This window comes from Mustela nivalis (assembly GCF_964662115.1).
Source record: "Mustela nivalis genome assembly, chromosome: 13".
Taxonomy (NCBI): domain Eukaryota; kingdom Metazoa; phylum Chordata; class Mammalia; order Carnivora; family Mustelidae; genus Mustela; species Mustela nivalis.
Window position 1 is genome coordinate 30,499,247 of NC_139032.1, and position 21,988 is coordinate 30,521,234.

At 43.1% G+C, this 21,988-nt stretch overlaps 1 protein-coding gene across 1 annotated transcript in view; it reads right to left on the reverse strand.

Annotated features, from left to right (window-relative positions):
* Nucleotides 1-742: 742 nt before the first annotated feature.
* The window catches only part of HSD17B3 (hydroxysteroid 17-beta dehydrogenase 3), a 40,063-nt gene continuing 18,817 nt past the window's right edge, over nt 743-21,988 (reverse strand). Inside the window, exons 3-11 of the mRNA XM_082696609.1 lie at nt 16,130-16,205; nt 14,330-14,437; nt 13,034-13,101; nt 11,705-11,740; nt 8,545-8,579; nt 7,373-7,454; nt 6,672-6,737; nt 5,163-5,312; nt 743-968 (exon numbers count right to left, since the gene is read on the reverse strand). Of these exons, the coding sequence (XP_082552735.1) occupies nt 870-968; nt 5,163-5,312; nt 6,672-6,737; nt 7,373-7,454; nt 8,545-8,579; nt 11,705-11,740; nt 13,034-13,101; nt 14,330-14,437; nt 16,130-16,205 (720 nt within the window). The 3' untranslated portion in view covers nt 743-869. The remainder of the gene's footprint in view (nt 969-5,162; nt 5,313-6,671; nt 6,738-7,372; nt 7,455-8,544; nt 8,580-11,704; nt 11,741-13,033; nt 13,102-14,329; nt 14,438-16,129; nt 16,206-21,988) is intronic.

The following is a 21,988-nucleotide window of genomic DNA, read 5'->3' on the forward strand; positions in this document are numbered from 1 at the left end:
ATACCTGCCGTGCCTAGAGCATGGTGATATCTTGGGGGAAGCCCATGGTAGACTGACCAAGGCCAGCCAAAACACATGCTTCTTCTCTGACTCCCTGCAGAGTTGAAGGCTAGTAGTTCCCCCAACACACCACCCTCTCTGTGTTGACAAGGTAAGCCATCCACCCAGTACCCCAAAACATAGAGACCTAAAAAAAAATCTTATTTTTGCAGATATCAACTCCTGCCCGGGAGCAATGGCTTTTCAGCCATTGTTATCAATGTACAGTTTTCTGTTTTATTTCCACAAACACATTCTGACATAGAACCCTGAATAGAAATAAACTAGAGAAAGCTGGTTCTGCATTCGTTGAAATGGGAGGCCTTAGAAACTGGCCTGATGTAGCTGTAGCCCCTTCCCCTAGAGCTTCCTGGGTCTCCGAGGAGGCCCGTCTTAGTGCTCCAAACTATAGCAGTCTTGGTAAAGTTAGTAACTTTTAACATTCTTTAACATAGCTATAAAAGGAGCCTCATGTATAATTGTTCTCAATATTCACGGTATCGAAGGCTTTCTTCTCACCACATTTGTGTTATAATCCCACATAGAAATTCTTCCAGTTTCCCCTATAAACACCTTCATCTTGTCACACACAAAGCCTGAAAACTCTATTGCACAAAACACGTGTTTACATCACCACTTTCCAAAGATCTCCAGACCCAAGTAAAATGGCAAAACAACAACAACAAAGAAAAACACAAAACAGTTGTATTTAGGGACTGTATTTGTGACAGCCTCTCCAGCTTCAGGGCTGTGGCCGGGGCTCCTTAGTTTCCTGCAACCAACAGGGAACGTGGCAAAGAGAATGATGCTGGCACATCAGCTCATTTGAACTATTTGATGTTGGAATTGTGCTTGAGGTACTCCATGTATTTCTTCTGGAATGCGCTGCTGTACAAAACCCATGATGGGACAAGGCTCAGGAAGCTCCGCTTCAATAGACAAAAACATGGGTATTGGGGGTGAAAGACGAGCAAGCACGTTAGAAGGAAACATCTCAGTGTATATTCATCATCTTTAAAAATATTTTTCTGACTCCTGAACTTAAATCACAAAATCTTTTAGGCCTGTGCTAAAATTTCAAGGTCTTATGACCCTTTCTCAGCAAACAAGTTTTCTCAGAAACCAAAACAGTCACTTGTAGAACCAGCCCTGAGGAAATCTAAATTAAGAGAACTCTGTCCCGCATTAACACCCTACCCACCTTTCTCCTTCTTTTCAAACGCACTTCCTCATCCTAGTGCTCAATCTCCCGGTGTCTTTGTGTTCTTTCTACCAAGCTTTTATTAAAATGAGATTCCAGAAAACAATCAGAAATGCTTTTACCACCTGGCACCATGCCTGAGTCATAGTAGGCACTAAGTAGATACATGAATGCATCGATGAGTCCATGAACAAAAGTCAGACACAGCAAAGTATAAATCACCAACATTGAGCATTTGCGTAGAAAAGCAGAACTGGGGGGAGTCATAGAGGGGAGCTTCAAGTCAAGGCAGGAAGGCTTAGTTGGATGCACACATCAGGCAGTAGGCACAGGCATTAGAAGACCTCTTGCCCTCAAACTATATCCATGTCCTGCAAGACGTCCCTCTGGGCCCCAGAAATAATGTTTGTTCACGGTGTAATCCTGTGCCTCCATCATTCCTCAGCCTACCCATTCCCCACCGAACAACAGGATTTCAACCAGAGGGAAATGTGATCTTTCCGGGGAGTGTTCCCATTCTTCAGGCAGCTCAGATTCTCAGACTATTGTGCTCATTGAGATATTTCAAAGCAAGGGACAAAAGATGGCTTCTGGGGGAACAAATAGAACCCTTCATCCACTAGCCAAGTCAATGAGTGAATACAACTTTTTCCTTAGGAACCTTATTTTTCTCCCCTTTAGAGCTTTTTAATATCACAGCAAAATCAAGCCCTTTCATTAGCCTTAAGCTAAATGTTTTGACGTAGTGAAGTCAGCCATAAAGGAAATAAATTAAAATTCCAGGGCCCTAGAAAATGTTGTAGAAGTTCCCTTCTTCCGTCTCCACTGTTATCTACCTCCTCCCAACCTAGAGGGATGGTGTGGAAGAAACCAGGAAAAGCATGGCATTGGACAAAGGGGGACTTAAACCCTAGCTTCACCATTACCAGGCAAGTGGCCTTGGGCATCTGATCTAGCTCTGATTTTCAGTTTCCTCAACTGTAAAACAGGAGCCAAATGACCTGTCTTAGAAGATGATTAGGAGAATGCAAGTTGGTGCAGCCACTTTGGAGAACAGTGTGGAGATTCCTCAAGAAATTAAAAATAGAGCTTCCCTATGCAATTGCACTACTGGGTATTTACCCCAAAGATACAGATGTGAAAAGAAGGGCCATCTGTACCCCAATATTTATAGCAGCAATGGCCACGGTCACCAAACTGTGGAAAGAACCAAGATGCTCTTCAACGGACGAATGGATAAGGAAAATGCGGTCCATATACACTATGGAGTATGATGCCTCCATCAGAAAGGATGAATACCCAACTTTTGTAGCAACATGGATGGGACTGGAAGAGATTATGCTGAGTGAAATAAGTCAAGCAGAGAGAGTCAATTATCATACGGTTTCACTTATTTGTGGAGCATAACAAATAGCATGGAGGACGTGGGGAGATAGAGAGGAGAAGGGAGTTGGGGGAAATTGGAAGAGGAGGTGAACTATGAGAGACTATGGACTCTGAAAAACAATCTGAGGGGTTTAAGGGGCGGGGGGTGGGAGGTTGGGGGAACCAGGTGGTGGGTATTAGAGAGGGCACGAATTGCATGGAGCATTGGGTGTGGTGCAAAAACAATGAATACTGTTTTACTGAAAATAAATATAAATAAATAAAGAAAAGAAAAGAAAAAGAAGAAGATGATTAGGAGGATTAAGAGCAGTAACCCTGAGAACCACAAGGACTCTACATCAGAGGCTCCGTTCCAGGCCCAGTTGCTGTTCTAAAACTCCCCGGGAGTGAAGAGCATGCTCTCTTTGTTTTGCCTTTTTTGTAACAGAAGTTTTGCTTGTTTACCAGTCAATTCTATCTGATTGCTCAAACTTCAGACTCAATGATTTTTCTAAATTCCAGCAAACTTCAAATTGGCCTTAATGGCTTTAATGATTTGCGTGTTCTCTTTTGCTTTCTCTTTTGCTTCAGTAGGCACAAAGACTCTTTTGCCTAGTCTGTTCTGGGCATCTATTTGCCACAGGAGAGTTAATTTGACACATAAGAAATCAAAAGAGAAAAGGCAAATATTTTTCCAACTTTCGACATCCAGAATTGCTTTGTGTAGCAAGACGATAACCTTGCAAGATGGGCTATGGTCTCAAGAAAACATTTTCTAAATGCTGATGGGTTCCATTTAAGACATCAATATCCTAGAGGATGTGTGTCCTTCTATATGTGGGCCTAGGCCGGGTGGAGGGTGGGGGGCCCAGGGAATTCAGGTGAAGAATATGAACATGTGACAAATAAGTTAGGGGAGCACTGAGGGCAAAGGAGAATATTGCCCCCATTCTTTGGGAGTGCAACCCCAGAACATTATCTCAGTGTGGCAAGAGAGGAGCTGACATTTCCCTTTCCAGCATCAGCCAAGTCCATGTTGATGCTGATACAGCAGAGAGAGCAAAAGGGCCTTTATGAACCAAAGATCCAGATGGCCCATGGGCCTGTGGCTACATGGGGGAAGTAGCAGAGATTCAGGGCTCTGAAGTCCTCAGTACCTGGGAGTTCACTGGCCAAGCCAAATGGATAGAAAGGGTCATTGGTCCCCACAGCACAGGGGCACAAGCACCAGGTAGATGTGGAGCAACAACCACACTTAAGGACCAGCAGGAGATCGTGAGCAGTCTTCCCCACCGATATCATCTTAATGAGAGAGGCAAGAGAAAGGCATGCTCCCAGAAAGGCTCAATGCTTTAACTAATGGACAAAAAGCACGTTTGCTTAATATCCAATTTAGATTCCTAGATCAAACTCAATTAAAACTCAATGGACTTCCCATTAATTTGTTTTCCTGCCATGCGGCAAGTAGTAACCTGGAGAAAGACCAGATCAGCAACAGGCAAAATCAAGATCTTAACGTTCTTTCTGCATGTCCCCTTTGTAGTGTGTGTTAAATTGGTGATTCTGCACATTGTTGAGGTTCTACAGTAAAAATAGCAAGTGATCCTCCAAGACAACTCTGTGACTCTTGTAGAGTCACCAGAAGTCTCAGGGGATAACTGAATGCTTGGGAAGATTTCATGTATTCCTTCTAGCACCCGAGAGAGAAAGAGAGAGGGGAGAAACCTAATTCCCATGAGGAAGGCCCATGAGGCCGAGGAGAAAGTTGACATATGAAGGGAAAGTAAAGATGTCTAGAAATTTTTGGTGACACTGGAAACAGAACCACCCTGACTGTGTTTGTGTATCAGCGTGCAAAAGTCAAGACTACCTTTGTTTCATGCCTGTGGCTGCTTCTAAAAGCAGCCCAGGGATGCCAAGAACTCCTCGAGCCATATGCCACCGAATCTTACTTCCAGCTTCAACAGAGTCCATGTTGTGCTAGAACCAGCTTGTACTTGCTCTCAGGAACCAACTATGCACATGCCTAAATTCAGGGGCAGTGACAACACAATGGGAGCTTCTAATCAGGCATGAGGGGAGTATTTAAACCATGGAAATCAGCAAACCCTACAAATCAAAGTGTTTGGGGTTTTTTCCTGGAGAGCCAGGTATTAAAACATTTCTCAACACCGGGAACCAGAGAAGACCTGCAGCACCCAGCCCCACCCAGGGAAGTTCCCTGGTTCTTTGGTCTGCCCTTCCTGAGAGTTCAGGAAGCCACCTTCCTTTCTGAGGAAAGAGGTGAGGGTGAGCCAAGGGTGATATCTGTCCATCTGGGGATCATCTCTGGGCTGAGCCCTCAGGCCTACAGCTTTCCCCCATTGCCACATATTTCTAGCTAACTATGTGACTGCTTAGCTGAACAGCCTCTGACAGTGCAATCCTTCTCATGATTCACAATCATGACATAATTTATGAGAGGACAGGGCTGGCCGCTCCAGTAGCAAAGAAGAGCTCTGCCGGGGACCACCGGCACACCTGCCTCCTATGCTTTGAGAAAGAAGCCCTCAGTTACCAAGAGTTCGTGGGTGAGGCAGCCACAGGTTTCATCTCCAATAGTGACATAATTCAGTGACTCTTGAACAAACTCATCAGCAGTCTTGGTTACCATGTTGGTGTGTAGATGCTTCGTCATTGGGGTTGAAACAGCGTATGGGGTCAGCACCTACAATGGGGAATAAAGGCCATAACACAGGAGCCATCCGTCTACCGACGAGAAGTAAACCTCCAGTCTAACTCTTCCTTTGTTTTCCCGCTCTGCTGTATTACAAGGAGTCACAGGATCTCCGCTGACAACAGAGCACTGGAAAGGCAGAGAACTGGCACAGAGCTGTAAATCAGAAAAACTGGTTTCTGGTTTATCACTAATGCAGAAGTCTGCTGGTTCAAATGTACACAGGATGACTGAGAACATGAATTCTCTCTTAGAACACTGTGGCCAGACTAACAATAAAAATGCAGGACAGTTAAAAGAGAAATCCAGATAATCAAGGGAAAAAAACTTCAGTGTAATTGCATGGGATATACTGATACTAAAAAAAAAAATGTTATTGTCTGAAATTCAAATGGAACTGGACGTCCTATACTTTATCTGGCAACTTTAAGCAAGAAGCTTCTTTCTAATACATACAGCCAAAGCTGGAGCCATTTAAAGCACTTTGGATTCCCACTTTCACACTTCAGTGAGGAGCCAGGAGTGACACATTCCTGATCATCTTTCCTGTTGTGCTAAGAAAAATAAGCAGTTACACACTGCAGCCTGCAGAGCCGACACCATCAGTATGTACAGTCATCATTTTAAAGATTTAGCTGTGAGTGTGCCTTTTTCATTCCTAATAGTCGATCATAAAACTTCTTCCCAAACAGGAACAAAAAATGTCTGCAAATTGTTTACTCCAGGTTCCAGAAAGCACTTCGCTCTAACGATGCTGCCGAACCAAGCCCATGCATGTCACTGACACCGTGAGACTACCAATGGCTGTGACAACCCAGCCTGGCTGACAGTTGGGACAAGGTCATCTCCACGATGACCATGGGCCTTGCCAGGTGAAAGAGGAAGCCAAGTGCCTCTTCCCCAGCTGCTCAAGAACCACTGCGTGGGGTCTTCGTGGCCCATCACAGATGACCAGCTCCCAAAGTACCCCAACCTCTACCCACTGCCTCGTTCCCACTCAGATCGATTGTTCAGTTTTCTTTTGTTTCCTCTCACAATTCCTCCCACCTAAGCCCTTCTCCTGTACCTGGGTCAGCGAGTAAAGGGTGGTTAGACAAGACCCCAATTTCTGTCCTGGGGCAGGGCCCACTCACTCTGCCCCAGTTCCTTCTCCAGGGCAGGGGTGAGGACAGCAGCAGGCAGCACAAGGGTGGCTCAGTTGCCTCGGTGATGGTCCCAGGAGCTTCCGGGGTGTCCTCCAGACACTCCCTCCTAACCATGTCTGCCCAGCCAGACCTGCAGGAGGCGGAGACCCCAGCTCCCTGGAGCACCACAGTTCCTGTGCCAAGGACCCAGAGCAGATGACCTCACCTGGATGATGACTCCTTTCCTTTTATATTCTGCTTGCAGTGCCTTGGAAAACGTGCACACAAAAGCCTGGAGCAAGAAGGAAAACACACCTAAGGGGAGAGCCTCCTTTGTCATGGAGGCAACTTACTCAGCTTTCAAAGGGCACTGCAGGGAGCCTACTTGCTTGACCTTGACCTTGACTCCCTCAGCATTTTGTCTGATGGGAGTTAGGACTTTGTTTCTTGGCCTGGGCAAAACTCCCTTGATGAAGAGGAACATACATTTTAGGATCAATACATGCCGAGGGCCACGGCAAACAGGTGATCCTACCCAGGGAGAGCTCCCCCTTGTCTCCTGGCCTGGGAACATCCCCTCCTCTGAGGGTTTGTTTTTAGGACTAGGGCATGGAGACATCTGGCCAGGCTCCTAGGACAGAAGAAATCTCTAGTGTTATTTGCCAGCAGCGAGAGAGCAGGGCTCCGGGCAAGGAGATGAGTGGGGCTGGAGTCCCACGGGGCCTGCCCCTCTCCCACTGTATTGCTGCAGGGTTCCATCAGCCCAGGGGCTGTGCCTTTTTCTAATCTGCACCCAAACATCTGGTGACGGGCCCTGGACAATCTGTCCATCAGCTTGCCAGATGATCCAACATCAGAGGAAAATGCCAAGTGGGAAAAACAAGAGAAAGAAGGAGAAGGAAGCTTGGGCCATGTGTTGTCACTCACCTTGGAAGCCGAATACATGGAGTAGAGAGGCCAGGGAAAGAGGGCCACCCCGGAAGAAATGTTCAAGATAAGACCTTTCTGCCTAAAACACAAAGAAGTAAAGTTCTGAATGGTCTGTTGCCTGATGGCACATAGCACAAGAGAAAGAGAAAGCAAAGGGGCTCCTGTGATTTCACTGGAGAAGTCCATCCTCTCTAGGATTCCACGTGCAAGATGAGTTCTGCTCCCCAGAACTGTGAGTGGCGCTTCCCCATGGCCTGGATAACGACACCAAGCAATGACTCAGCAGTCAGTTGACATCAAGGGCTGGTGACTGGAAACAGGGGTTCTGCTTCAACAGAGGTCCCCTCCAAAATGCCGAGGGCCAATTCAGATCAGACGTGACTCAAGGAGCAAGGGACCCTTCTTTATCAAATGTGACTACATGAGCTCAAGGTCCCTTTTAACTTCTAAAGATGACCCACACCGGGACAGACATCAAATGCAGAATCCTGTCTGGGGCAGAATTTGACAGTCCATCCTCTGCTCACACAGGAACCCTCATACGAGTCTCCAGGGTCCTTACTTAATCCTTTTGAAATTTGGTAACTTTAATCCTTCCCAAATAGAAAAGTTCAATCTGGAAAAACCAAGCAACTGCAAATTAGACCATAAGGCCAAGCCCCTTCTTCCTCTAGGGAAGATAAAACTATCAACCATTCGCGTTTAATGAATACCACGTGAGAAAATTCAGTTCCCTAAAGGGTATTGTAATAGGATAATAAAACCATGGACTAAATAGAGACACTGATAGGTGGTGATTTTTACTACTAAATTTGAGTAATAACAAGAGATGGCCTTGATCTCAGGCCAACCTCTGAAGTTTCTTTTATGTTCAAGATGAGTTAATGTTTTTAATAAAATGTGTGCTGAAATGGCTCTTCTCTTCCTCCAGTAGATGCTACACATGACCTTCAAATACACTTATCTGTTTGCAAAGCTGGCCTGGTCTAGAAAGTTACAATTTCTCCTGCAATCTCCATGTCCTTCATGGAGTTTTACCATTGGTTAAAGCTGCAGACAGATGAAGCCTATCCATCCACCCCCTTTACCCCATCCCAAGTCCCCAGGTCAGCTAACCGCCAGGCCAGGGAGGCTGTGCTGTTCTGTGCTTTTTCAAAAGAAGACCTTACCTTGCTTCCATGTGTTTCAGAATTAGCTGTGTCATCTATAAGAGAAGGGGTAGAGTTAAGCCCTCTGACAAAGGAGCTCAGTATCCAGTGGGTGGGGCTTAGGGAAGCAGGTCCTGGAGGAAGCCAGAAAATGAGCTTAATCTCTCAGGTGGCCTTGAAATTCTGCTGACACTTGTTGGAGGTAATTCTGACAACACTAGAGTCTGACAAAAACTAAAGGTGATCTAGACAAACAGCAAACCATTAGAGGTCTCTGGTTTCTTCCCCCCATAAAGTGAACATCTTCCTGGAAAATGTGGGCAGTGTAAAATTATGGAAATTGGCTTCTGGCCATGAGATCACCGCTGAGGTTCCCCAGATACTCTTCATTCTGGGAGACAGGCATAAGCAGGTTGGCCATCATAAACCTCACCCATGAGTTTGAAATAGGAGGACATCAGGAAGTCTACCCAGTGTCCACGAACAATACACATACAAGGCACGGGCTAGACATCTCAATCCAACCGGAGCTTGCAGGTGGTCTGTGAAATAGCTCCATACACAGACCATGTCTGTCTATCTGTTGGAATGACAGCATTGTGGAGAAGTGCTTTCCCTATCCCAACTTGCTGGCCCCAGAAGACATCTTCCCGACCAGTTCTGGAAATTAAATAGCCCATTAAAAGAGCATTTCCTTCATAATTACAAAGTACCCCTTTGAAGAATTAAGGAAGAGGCAAACCCACACAGCGAAATGTTCTCAAAAGGACAAGTGAGCAGCATCAGGCCTTGTCTCAGGAGCAGGTTTGAGGAGAAAGGATCCAAACACATGGGGAGGGCAGAAAAATAAAGGAGGCTAAAGACCAGAAGACAAATTTTACCTATTTTTCTGTGTTGTCTGGGGGTCCTGCAGGAGTGCCCTAAAGTGGGCTCTGTCCCTGCCATTGCCCCTATATCATGGGCCAGGCCTTAAGCCCAAACCTGGGGACCTCCAGATAATGTTTCCACGGCCTTGGAGCAGCAGTGGGGAATGGACTGGCAAGAGTCTACCTCCTGAAATACTGGGTTTGGAGGGAGGGGGAGAAGCATGAGAAGTAGATCCTGCCGTTACCTTACCCTTGGTTCTGCCCACCTCATGAAGGGCACTAAGGGAGCGTGGTTGGACAGCACCAGCATTTCCTCAAAACCTCCCAACTGAATTCCCTAGTCTTACCTAACAAATGATCCCAGCAGAGAGAAAACATTGGACTTTGTGTGTCTCTCTCTGTCTCAAATCTCCCAAAATTTATTCTCTTACCCAAACTTCCCTTTGCCCACAAACTCATTCCTGCATCTCGGCCCTTGACAGAGAACTCTACTATTTCCAGATGGCTCCTTTGGGGTAACTAAGAGATACTAGTCATGGTTCCAACCATCATGGCCAGCTGAGGCATGATGTACTTAGAAAGCTAATCTTCAATTAGTTTTCTTCCCTATTTAAGGAAATTTGTGCCTACCTACATATATATATATATATTGCTTTGACGTGTTAAAAAAATTTATATATATATATATGTATATATACATATATATATACATATATATATATATAAATTTTTTTAACACGTCAAAGCAATTCTCTTCCAAGGGGTCAGAGGGTTGTCAAATACATTTGGGAAACCCTGTGACCAAATGGATCAAGCCTGAAAGATCGATGTGTAAAATAACAGGAAAGTTTTCAGTGGTAAGGCAGCAGACAACAGTTGGACGTATAAAACTTATAATTACATCAGCTCGGGTTTTAAAAAACTATCGATTGCTCAGCATAAAAAGAATGTATGTACCAATAAAAGCTGAGCAGGAAACTATACAATATCAATATCCTTACAGAAGAATGACCAACCATCAACTCAACTTACCCACCTAAAAATAATTCTACGTGGTTGGTTCAGCACCCATCCTCGTTTCGATCGCATTCTGTTTTCCTTTGGGAAACCAGTCCTCTTCTGCCAGGCCAAGCTATAAAAATGAGACCTACTGCTCCCTAACTGGGGTCCCAGCACCACCAAACCAGGGATCATACCTGATTGGCTATTGTGAATCAGAGTGGTCACAAGGACAGCCATGCACAGTTGTGAATTTTGTATACTGAACAAGGTGTCCAGCTGTGGGAGTCACTGTAAGCTGAAAGCACAGGGTTCACTCACAGGCAGTTAGAATGTCTCTCCCCACTCAAAGGAAAGGAAAACATTGTGTTCACCCAAAAGCCTCATTTATCCTAAGCAGCACCTTTTTCCAAATTGTCTGCCCAGAGGGGGTGCCTTTGTCTATTCATTCAAAGGCACAATATAGAACCCTTTTGTAACAACCATGCCTATAAATGTTGATACACTTGACTCAAATCAAAGAACCTGAGTTCTGAATGGCACCTGACACATCCCTTAATCCAACACTCTTTCGGGATGCCTGGGTAGCTCAGTCGTTAAACATCAGGTCCTGATCCCAGGGTCCTAGGGATGGAGCCCTGCATTGGGCTCCATCCTCAGCAAGAAGCCTGTTTCTCCCTCTCCCTCTCCCCCTGCTTATGTTCCCTTTCTCACTGTCTCTCTGTAAAATAAATAAATAAAATCTTTTTTTTTTTTTAATCCAACACTCTTCAATAGCAGATGAAGAACCTGAAGCTCAAGGGAGTTACGCAGCAATACTGTCCAACTAACTAGTGGTTGAGATGAGATCAGAATACACACAAACTTGAGTTTCCCTTCAACAAATATTTATTGAACATCAAAGGTCCAGAAAATCCAAACCAGGCCTTCTGTCATTTTTCCAAACCAAGTGAGCTTTTCACTATTAACAAAGACTGAAACCAGAGGAATGTATTTGTTTTGTTTTGTTTTGTTTTGTTTTTTTCAAGTTGCCTTGTTATCCTGAATAAGTTTCAGTGTCATCAGGCCTGGTATGTTCCGACATGTGACAAAACTGGAAGCAAAAATAAGATCCAGATACTCTGGAGAATAAATTTATCACTGTATTTTCTTGATGAAAACAGAGTAAGGTAATTAAAAGACCACTACTGGCTTCTCAATCAAGTGCAGTTCAATGTCAAAGTCATCTGCAGGGAAGAAAAAAATTCTACCAAGTTGCTGGATTTCAACAGCTACTACAATCTTAAGGCATTTAGCATAGTATATTGGCTACTTACCTTCACTACTGAGGTTATGTTACAGTGGATGACATTCTGTAATAAATAATCACAAACACGAATTAGCCGGAGGATTGGAGAAATTCTCTTGAGAAGCAGTCAGTGTTTAAGAAGTGGAGGAAGTGGTCTATAGCCATACCATCCTGAATGCACCCGATCTCGTCTGATCTCAGAAGAAGGGGACAAAGCGGGCCCAAGTGTGTGTCTGCGCAGTGCCCCCAGCAACAGGTAAACATCTGATAGCTCGTGGGATTCTAGAAGAATGTGATCTTGAATAGAAGCAAATTAATTCCTTCAAAATTGGGGGATTTTTCCTTCAAAACATGGTATTTCAAAGGAAAACATGGAGGAAGCAAGGTTAGTCTATGTGGGCCCAAAAGACAATAACACAGAGAATAGAAAGGTGAAAGGTCATATAAAGTAGAGGTTCTGGGCTACAAGATGCCAGAGAGAGAAACTACTGGAATCACCCAGGACAGACAGAAAGGAAAGGAGAGACAGATAGAAGCCAGCACTAATGTAGTCATAAAAAGGGAAAGAAAAGCAAGCATAGAGGCTGCTTAATGGAGATACACAGACTTGTGCCAGGAACGGGGAGTTATAAGGGGTTAGACATGAGGCAAGGAGGGGAATTTTGCAAGGACATGCCAAGCAGGGTGGCATTATTGGTCCACGCAGGAGACTTGGGGTTTAAGTAGGACCAGGGGAACAGCATGGCAGCCTATTTAGAATGGGTATAATAACTCCATGATTTCAAAAGTCAGGGCCTGGAGAAGAGTCTACCAATAGTGCTTTCAAGGACTGTTAAAAGCACACTCAGTGCACTCACACCCCACAGTGGCAGCCATGGGTCCATCAGGTTCGCCCACTTGCAACATCCCCACACGCAGTTTGTATCACAGACCTTCCCCACGCTGGGAGCCAAAAGAAATCTTATGACCTGGGAAGACAAGAAAGCCAAAGAACTGGCCTTCTCCCACTTACAACCACAGGTGTAAATTTGTGAGCTGACACCAAGCCCCAAAAGATTAAAACAGAACACAGAACCCCAAAAGAATGGGACAGTGGGCAGGTAACTTCTGATATGCAGAGAAGAAGGAAGATGTCTACATTCCAGAAATGGTCATGAAAGATGGTGCCTTCACCTGCGTATCAAACACTAAGGCAAACAGAGAAGCCACAGACATCCATGTGGAATATAGAATTTCAGCCTGACTGTCTTCCAGGGACACTTTCCCAGGCCCTCCTTCATAGGCCCTAGCAATGATGCAGCCCGGGGGACCAGTCCACACTGAGAGGAAATCGTCCACAGGAAGAGCCCAGGCCTACCTGGATCTCATCTGGTGTATCAAGGAAGTGGCTCGGGAGAAGGTTTGGAAGCATTCCAACATTGTTGACTGATAGAACAAAATAAAAAGATGTCAGAAAAGCCGGTAGCAAAAGTTTCTTAAAAGTGTTAAACATGTTCATATTTAACCCCAGAAGTTCCTTTTCTTGGGAAGTTTTCCTAAGAAAATGCATACAGAAAAAAATGTATAGACAAGGCCCTTTTTTGCAACATGATTTCCTAACAGTGAGGAAATTGGAGGGGAAAACAATTGTCCTATAATAGGGAGCATATCAGGAGGGTTGCCAGGCAGCCATCTGGTGGAATGCCACACGCTTACTCAACCCTGCGACTGCCTAGTAGTTTAAAGACATCAGGGAAACCTTTGTGGTGTATGGTTTTTTTAAAAAGGTTACAAAACAGTATGTAAATTTCATTTGTGTATGTGTCTGGAAGGATATATACCAAAACGTTATCTCAGGCTATTGGGAATTTAAGAGATTTATAAATCTTGGGGCGCCTGGGTGACTCAGTCGGTTAAGTGACTGCCTTCAGCTCAGGCCACAATCCCAGAGTCCTGGGATCCAGTCCCGTATCAGACTCCTTGCTCAACACGGAGCCTGCTTTTTCCTCTGCCTGCCGTTCCCCATGCTTGTGTTCTCTCTCTCTCTCTCTCTGACAAATAAAAAATAAAAGAAATTTATAACTCCTTTATGTGCTCATGTGTTCTTTTTGGTTTTTCTGCAATAATGTGGTTTACACTTTTATTGGTAAAAAATATAATTGTTTTTAAAATTCAACAGGAAATTTAGAAATCACACCTTCCTTCCAAGTACAAGACTTACACTGTGCTCTGTATGTTATAAAATATCTTATCACAGAAAAAATGTTAAATATTATCATTATTATTATCTTGTTTCCAGAATACCAGAGTCAATTCTCAAAGAACCATGCTGACTCAGTATTTCATGAATCAATCACAGCAATGCTAAGCTAATTCTTTAGGAAGGTGTTTCTGAGATTCCTCCTATCTAATGTTCATTTCAGTGGGGGGAAAGAAATCCATTTTCACATTATAAATATGGTTGGGAAGGTTGAAATATCTTCATTTCATCCATTCTAGAGCCATAAATAAATTTTGGCTCTGGAAGAATTGAGCTGTAATAGTCTGTTGAATGCTACAGCTTAAACGACAGTCCTGGGTTAAGTTCAAGTTTACCACAGAAAAACCAAGTATCTCTGAGATCATCACTTCACTGATATCTTACAATCAGCTTTGCATTTTGCAATTTACTTACCTAAAATTCCAATTTCCAAGCCTTTAAGTTTTTCTCTAATATACTCGTAGATGTTGTCTTTGGTAAAGTCTGCTTGTATTATCTTCACACTGCTCCCTGTAGTGCACTCTGCATTGGAGACAACAGTTACTCTTGAATGGAATCCAAATCCGCCCGTTGCTCAAGGACTTCTCCAATGCTTCCTTAATGGGCTAAAAGATTTGTGAGTGGTGGTGTCTGGTGTTTCTAAGAGTTAATACGGTGACAAGTGCATGCACCAAAATAAATGTAATTCAGTGATTCTCAAAGTGGGGTCCATAGGCCCCAGCAACAGCATCATTGGAAACTTGAACTTGAACTAGAAACATGAATCCTCAGGCTCCACCCCAGACCTACTGAACCAGAAACCCTGAGACTAAGGGCCCAGGGCTCTGTTGTTACATGCCCTCCCAGTGACCCTGCTCCGTGCTCAGGCATGAGACCCCCAGTCTAGCGGCTGTAAGGCTATAGTGTGATGTTTTCTCTGTTCAGTGTCGGGTCCCCTCGGCTTAGACAGAGCAATCCTTTGTGTTTGTCTAACACTTTAGCATTTACAAAGCATTTACATACACAGTACCTTTCTTAGTCTTCTCTACAACCTTCTCTACTCTAGTACAGTAGATATTATGCCCATTTTCAAGAGGAAGAAACTAAGACTCAGAGAGGCTAGCTTGCCCAAAGACACCCACACCCTGTTCCCTCCATGTCCATGCCGTCTGTTCCATGTAGACTTGGCCTTGTGCAGAAGCTTGCCATGGATATAAAAGCAACAGGTATTCACCAACTTCTGCCTGCTCAGCTTTGGGGTTAAACTGAGTATTTCTGGGAGAAGCGATCTTCTCCCAGAGGCTTAGTTTGGGAAGTGGAAGGTACTTTCAGTCCAAAGACACTTCTTGGTTTTCAAAAGGACAAAAAAGCCCAACTTAGCATCATTATGAGGGAAACACTGAAGAATGTCTTAGTCCCTGTCATCGTACTTTTGATATTCGGACATGGAACAAAAGCAGGATTCACTACTTGAAGGACACTGGGCCTCCAGCCCCACACCTCCCACATCCATCTCCTGTCCCAAAACTCCTCCAAGGACACAATGCCATTCACTGACAGTCTGTCTCAGTCCTTACAAGTCTTCATAACTGAAGACTCCTTCCTTTGCATTAAGGAGATTCCAAATTACTAAATTAATAATTAATTATTAAGATAAATTATCCAAAGAGGGATATGCTAATTATTAACTAAGAACACTTCACAGTGAGTCATAATAACAAAACATTGCAATAAAAATGCTGCCTCATGGAGTTGTACCATGTATAACCTGAACAGCCACACGTGGCTCAAATCTGTTTTAAAAACTCTGACAACCACTTACCACCAGTCAGCCTCATCCCTCACTTTCCTGCAAGAAACAGGGCACAGGCATAGGGAAATGAAGTCCCAACCAGATCCTGCTTTTGAAGGGAAGAGCAGAAGCAACAAAGCAGCTGGGACCTCTGGGTCAGCAAACTAACTCTGGAGACGAAGGCAACAGGCCAAAGGAGGTAGTGGACCTATGTGTTCATGAGTCTGTTCCTCCTTCTCCTAGCCCAAGGAATCCCTGCTGCACTATAGTGTGTTATGTCCTGCACTTAACTTTGTCTAATGAGCTCCCCACAGAGGGGTCAATGCCCCAGGCCCCCGGAACAGCCAACCTTAGGAATGCTGATGGAGCCCCTCCAGGCAGGACAAAGCAGACTTGCTTGGTGGGCTCCACAAACGTCTCCCTGATTCCTGGGGGTCACTCACCAATCTCTGTGGCAGCGGCCTGTAGTTTCTTAAGTGTCCGGCTGATGAGCACAACGTTGAGTCCTCGTCTTGCTAGCTGGGAGCGAGGGTGAGAAAACCAGAAAGGAGAAAGATGATAAGCAGATCGGGAAGACTTGTTTGAAAGGTGAGTTGGAGCATCGCTCTCCCACGGTCACAGCATGGTGTGCTTGCTTCTCCTGGGTCTAAATGTGACAAAGGTTTTCTGGTTTATGAGCGAAACCACCACACTGGGCCAACCTATAGGTGACATGACAATAATAATTTAATTTTTGTGTTCAATAGGTGCCAAGAACTAGTCTAACTGGCTGTTGTCTACAGACTCACAATCTGAAAGCCCTCTCGTCAGAGACGTCTGGGGTCAGATGTGTGCTGGAAGTCAACATGTGGAAGATGTTATACCACAGTTTAGATAAACAACTCTAGGGCAGCTCCCCCTGTTGCAAAGCAGTATTTCTGCAGGAAGTTTTGAGCTCCTTCCTCCGCACAAAGACCTTCTTCTCATAGTTCACTTCCCTCGGCCATGGTCATGGGCTTGAGCCCTCTCTGTTGTCTGGCGCCCAGCAGGACAAAAAAATAGAATAAGGAACCAAAGGGTAAATCAAGGCTTCCTGAGATCAGGAAAGAGCTCTCATTCAGAGTGGGTAGTGCCTCAATGCGGGGGCTGAGTGGCAACGTGCCGAGAGCTGCGTGTCAACATGACACAGGCGACAGGCAATCTCGCTGTGCCCGTCACAGCCAGGCCAAGACTCCTCACACCCGAAACTGCCACGGTGAGAAAAGCTAAGTTTTCCCTGAAGACAAAAGGAAAAACCAGCCCTTGTTTCACCAGAGACTGATGACGTTCGAGTGAGTGACCAAGGGACCCGTCAAGCAAAATCTTTCTCTGTGGTTTTAATTAAGTGATTTATACTTCCATTTTTAAAAAATTGTTATAAAATGCTAATAACACAAAATCTGCCATCTTAACAAATATATGGAATGTTTCATGAATCTGCATGTCATCCTTGTGCAGAGCCCTGCTAATCTCTGTGTCGTCCCAGACGTATGTGCTGCAGAAGTGTGCACCATGTTCTTATTTCAATTCATAATTATATATGACAGAAAACACATAAAAAGCTGAATTAAAGACCATATGAAATCTCCAATAGCCAGTAGGTCAATCTTCAAGCCAAGGGTTTCCAAATCACCCAGGGAGATGTCAGAGAAAACACCAATTCCCACCCAAACCAACTAAATAAAAACGTTCAGGGTTGAAGAAACAGCATTTACATCTTTTTCTATTTTAACTTAGTAAATGATACTGTGACATACTCAAGTAGAACCCCCTTGTAAAATGTGACCCTACAGCCCCAGGCTCCTGCCATGTTCAGTTTGGTGGTGTTGACCCTCTTGCCTTTTCCCCTGCATCTACGGGCATACAGTAGATACAGAAAGACACCTTCGTTTTGTCGGGGACTTTTTCCTTTCACCCTTCCTAAATGGCATCATAAATACTGTATTTTGCCTTAATGGTGTGTCTTATTTCTAAATACCACATCTATCTCTGTATCAGTCCAATTTGAGCCACTTGATCCTTTTTTTATTGCTTCCTAGTGTCCCATAGTTCACTTTTGGGTGAGCACTTGAGTTAATTTCAAGTTTTCCTTTTACCAATATTGCTACTATAAACTTCCTTCTATAGAGCTCTTTATGTATACAAGTGAATTAATTCCTAGAGTAGATAGGGAAGAAGAAGTGGAATTATTGTATCAAAGAGTGTCTGCTTTTTAAATTTCACAGTATTGCCAAAATAACATCCCTTTAAATAAAGTGTACCACCAAAAATACCACCATAGCAATTTCTTCACACTCTGGCCAGTATTTTTTATTAGCAACCTTTTCAACTTTTCCAAACCTAGTGGTCAAGGAATTATATCCCTATATTGTTTTAATTTGTATTTTTCCAGTTATCAATGGGACTGGGCACTTTTTTGTAGGTTTCTGTGAATTACATGTATACACTTTGCCCCTTCTTCTACTGGGTTGTCGTTTCCTTATAAATTTGTAGGGGTCTTGTGGTTTTTTAATATATTCTGGGTATTCATTATTTGCCTACTATATATTTAGCAAGTATATTCTCCTTACTTTATGGCACCTTGGTCATATATTATATATTAATTTTCATGTTATTGAGTTTGTGGATATTTGCAAAGGCTTCTGAAAAATTTCCTTTCTGAACGTCCCGAACTCCAAAGATATAAGTATATTTTCCTACAACCCTTTACGGTGTTTTTATCTTTCTTGTTTGTTTGTTTTTAAGACTAACGTGAGTGAAATCGCCCAGCATTATTTTTTTCAAGATGGGTGGCAATTTTTTACACAACATTTTTCTATTTTTCCATCCTTTCTTGATTTTAAATGTTAACTTGGTCATATGCCAAGTTCTTACATGTACATGGATCTGTTTATGATCTACCTGGTCTGTTTCACTGACTTACTGGCCAATTTCTGTTCCAGGGCCACTTGTGATTTAATCACAGTCTTATAATAGGCTTTGATATTTGATATGTGGAACAGGACATTCCTCTCAGTTATTATTATTCTCTTTAAAATGTGTTTGTTTTATTTTCTTATTTTAATTTTCCAAAAAAATGATAAAATTGTCTAGTCAAGTAGTATATAGAAATTAGGGATAGGTGGGGAAAATAATATTTTATGATCTTACGATCTTTACAGTAATCAGTTGTCTCATCCATAAATTTGGGATCCATGTCTCCCAAACTTATGTGTGCTTCTAAGAACTTTCAGAAGTTTCTTCATATGCATCTTAGACATTTCTTGTTATTTTGAATTAGTTAGCATAACAATAGATCACATCACAAAGAAATCCAAAATTTCAGTGGTTTCACAGAATTAATTTGTTGGTTGTCTTATGTAGTAAACTCTATTTCACATAGTTGTTCAGATCCCATGGCTGAGAAAGTCTTTGCCATCTTCAACACTAGGTTTCTAAGACTGTTTCAGGTGTTCAGTTCCAGTCAGTGCAAAGATTAAGAGAGGATAGAGAAGATATATCCCCTCCTTTAACCACCTTGACCAAGAAGTGACACACATCATTCCTGCTTGATACCATTGGCCAGTTTGGTCACATGGCCCCACGTAGGTGGAAGGGAGTCTGGGAAATGCCCCGGCTGCCCAGCCTCCTCCAGCTATGATGCTCCACTGTGGAAAAAAGAGTAGGGATCTGGGAGGACATTTAGGTGTTCCTGTGGATACTTTACATTTATTTGTTGTTTCCATGGATTAAGTTATTATGGAAAGCAGAAGAAACTCTAGAATGAAATACCTAGGTTCAATTCCTGTTTCTACCACTTAAACCTGTGAGTACAAGTTACCCAAACCAGACTTTCCTCATTAGCAAAAAGAGGGCACCAATAGACATACTTCATTAAATTGTTCTGAGAATCAAATGAAAAAACTCACTAGAAGTGCCTCTCCGACTGGTGTCAAAACTGTGGTTTTGATTTGTAGTTTCCTGATGCCAAGTGTTGTGGAGCACATTTTCATGGCCATCTGGATGTAAAAGACATGAATTTGTCTTTGCTATAGTATAATGAAGTTCAGTTCTCAGTTGCCCAGTACTTGGCAAAGCCGTGGAGACCTTGTGTTGAGCCAGTGGAGCCAGTGGATAGAAAAGGTAGGGCTGGAAATGAGGTTTCTCTTTGTGATTAGGAACTCTGCCCAGTCACCAAGCCAAGTGAATTATTTTATTCATTGTAATAGTTTCTTCATCAATGCTTGGCCTTTCACCAAAGAATATGATATTCTCTACAAGGCACAGTTTTGTCCCTTCCTCTCTAATATTTGCATATTTTTGGTCTCATTATCTTGGCTAATATCTCCTTAAGCAAATATATGGTCTGTTCTCTACCATCCTGAGAACACTTAAAATGTTTCTCAGCACAAAGTATGAGGTTTCCCATTATTTCTGAAAGTTATTTTTAATCAATTTGAGAACATTTTCATCTATTCCTTTTTGCCAAATCCCTTCTTTTTTAAATGGCTGGGTTCTAATACTTAATACTTAATTTGGATCCCAATTCTCTTACACTACTTTTGTCCCATTTTGATATCAAAGTCATGTTAATCTGTCTAAACAATTCCTGAAAACATGTTCGCATCTGGAAATGACCAAAGACTTTGTTTTACCTAAGACGGATCAGCCAAGTAACGGGACCAGAGGCAGAGAAAGAACAAGAGCTATGGGACAGGTTCAAAGAGACAAAAGGAAACTGTGATCATGAGTGTGTCCCATGAGTCCTGCCAAGAACACCTATCTCAAAAACTGGTCACACTGGATACTGCTGTTTCTGAAAGAGTCATGGAAATCTCCCACAGTGGTTGCAAATTCATCAAATATTTCTCTTTCAATCAGTTTCTACTTTCAGTATTTGAAGTTATATTGTCAGAAATAGAATAGGCTCAATATGAATAATATGTAGCTTATTAATATGACCATTTCTCTTTTATTACCTTGAATTTTATTTTGTCTAATACTGATATTACTCCAACTCCTTTCCTTTCTTTTTGCATTTTCCTAAGATATGTTTTTCCATCCCTTTACCTTCAACCTTACTGTACCTAACATTGGATTTTATTTTTTTAGCTCTTTCTGAGTGTCTGTCATTTATCGGGAAATATAACCAAGTCATATTTATTGAGACTGCAAATTTACTACACTGGCTCTGGCTATCTTGTTTTAGTTTTTCTATTCACAGTGTTTCCCTTGTTTTTGTTCTTGCTTTGCAGTAAGTAAGACAGGATAGGCAAAGCTGGAGAGACAAAATACCCCCGAATCTCAGTGGCACAATACAAAAGAGGTTTGTTTTTCCTAACTCCATGTCTTCTTACAGAGAACCAGACAGTCCAGACCAGCTCCCTCCATGCAACGACTCAGGGATCTAGGTGTTTTCCCAGGGCTCAAACTGAGATGAGGCAAGCAAAGGACCTAGGTGCAAAATTTAAGGAGGTCCTCTCTCTCTGGTTCATGGTCACCACACATGCCTCACCTCAGTCCCAGCCCTCCCTTTCCTATCCACTGGCTCCACTGGCTCAATACAAGGCCTCCACAGCTTTGCCTAATATTGGGCAACTGAGAACTGAACTTAATTATACTATAGCAAAGACAAATTCATATCTTTTACATCCAGATGGCCAACAGACACATGAAAAAGTGCTCCGCAACACTTGGCATCAGAAAACTACAAATCAAAACCACAGTGAGATACCACATCACACCAGTCAGAATGGCTAAAATTAACAAGTCAGGAAATGACAGATGTTGGCAAGGATGCAGAAAAAGGGGAACCCTCTTACACTGTTGGTGGGAATTCAAGCTGGTGCAGCTACTCCGGAAAACAGTATAGAGTTTCCTCAAAAAGTTGAAAACATTCTGGGTATTTACACTAAAGATACAAATGTAGGGATCCAAAGGTGCATGTGCACCCCAATGTTTATAGCAACAATGTCCACAATAGCCAAACAATGGAAAGAACCTAGATGCCCATCCACAGATGAATGGATAAAGAATATGTGAGATAGATAGATAGATAGATAGATATAATGGAATACTAGGCAGGCATCAAAAAAACCTCCAAAATCTTGCCATTTTCAACAACATGGATGGAACTAGAGGGCATTATGCTCTGCAAAATAAGTCATTCAAAGAAAGACAATCATCATATGATCTCTCTGATGTGAGGAATTTGAGAAGCAGGGTGGTGGGTCCATGGGGAATAGGGAGGGAAAAAAATGAAACAAGATGGGATTGGGAGGGTGTCAGACCATAAGAGACTCTTA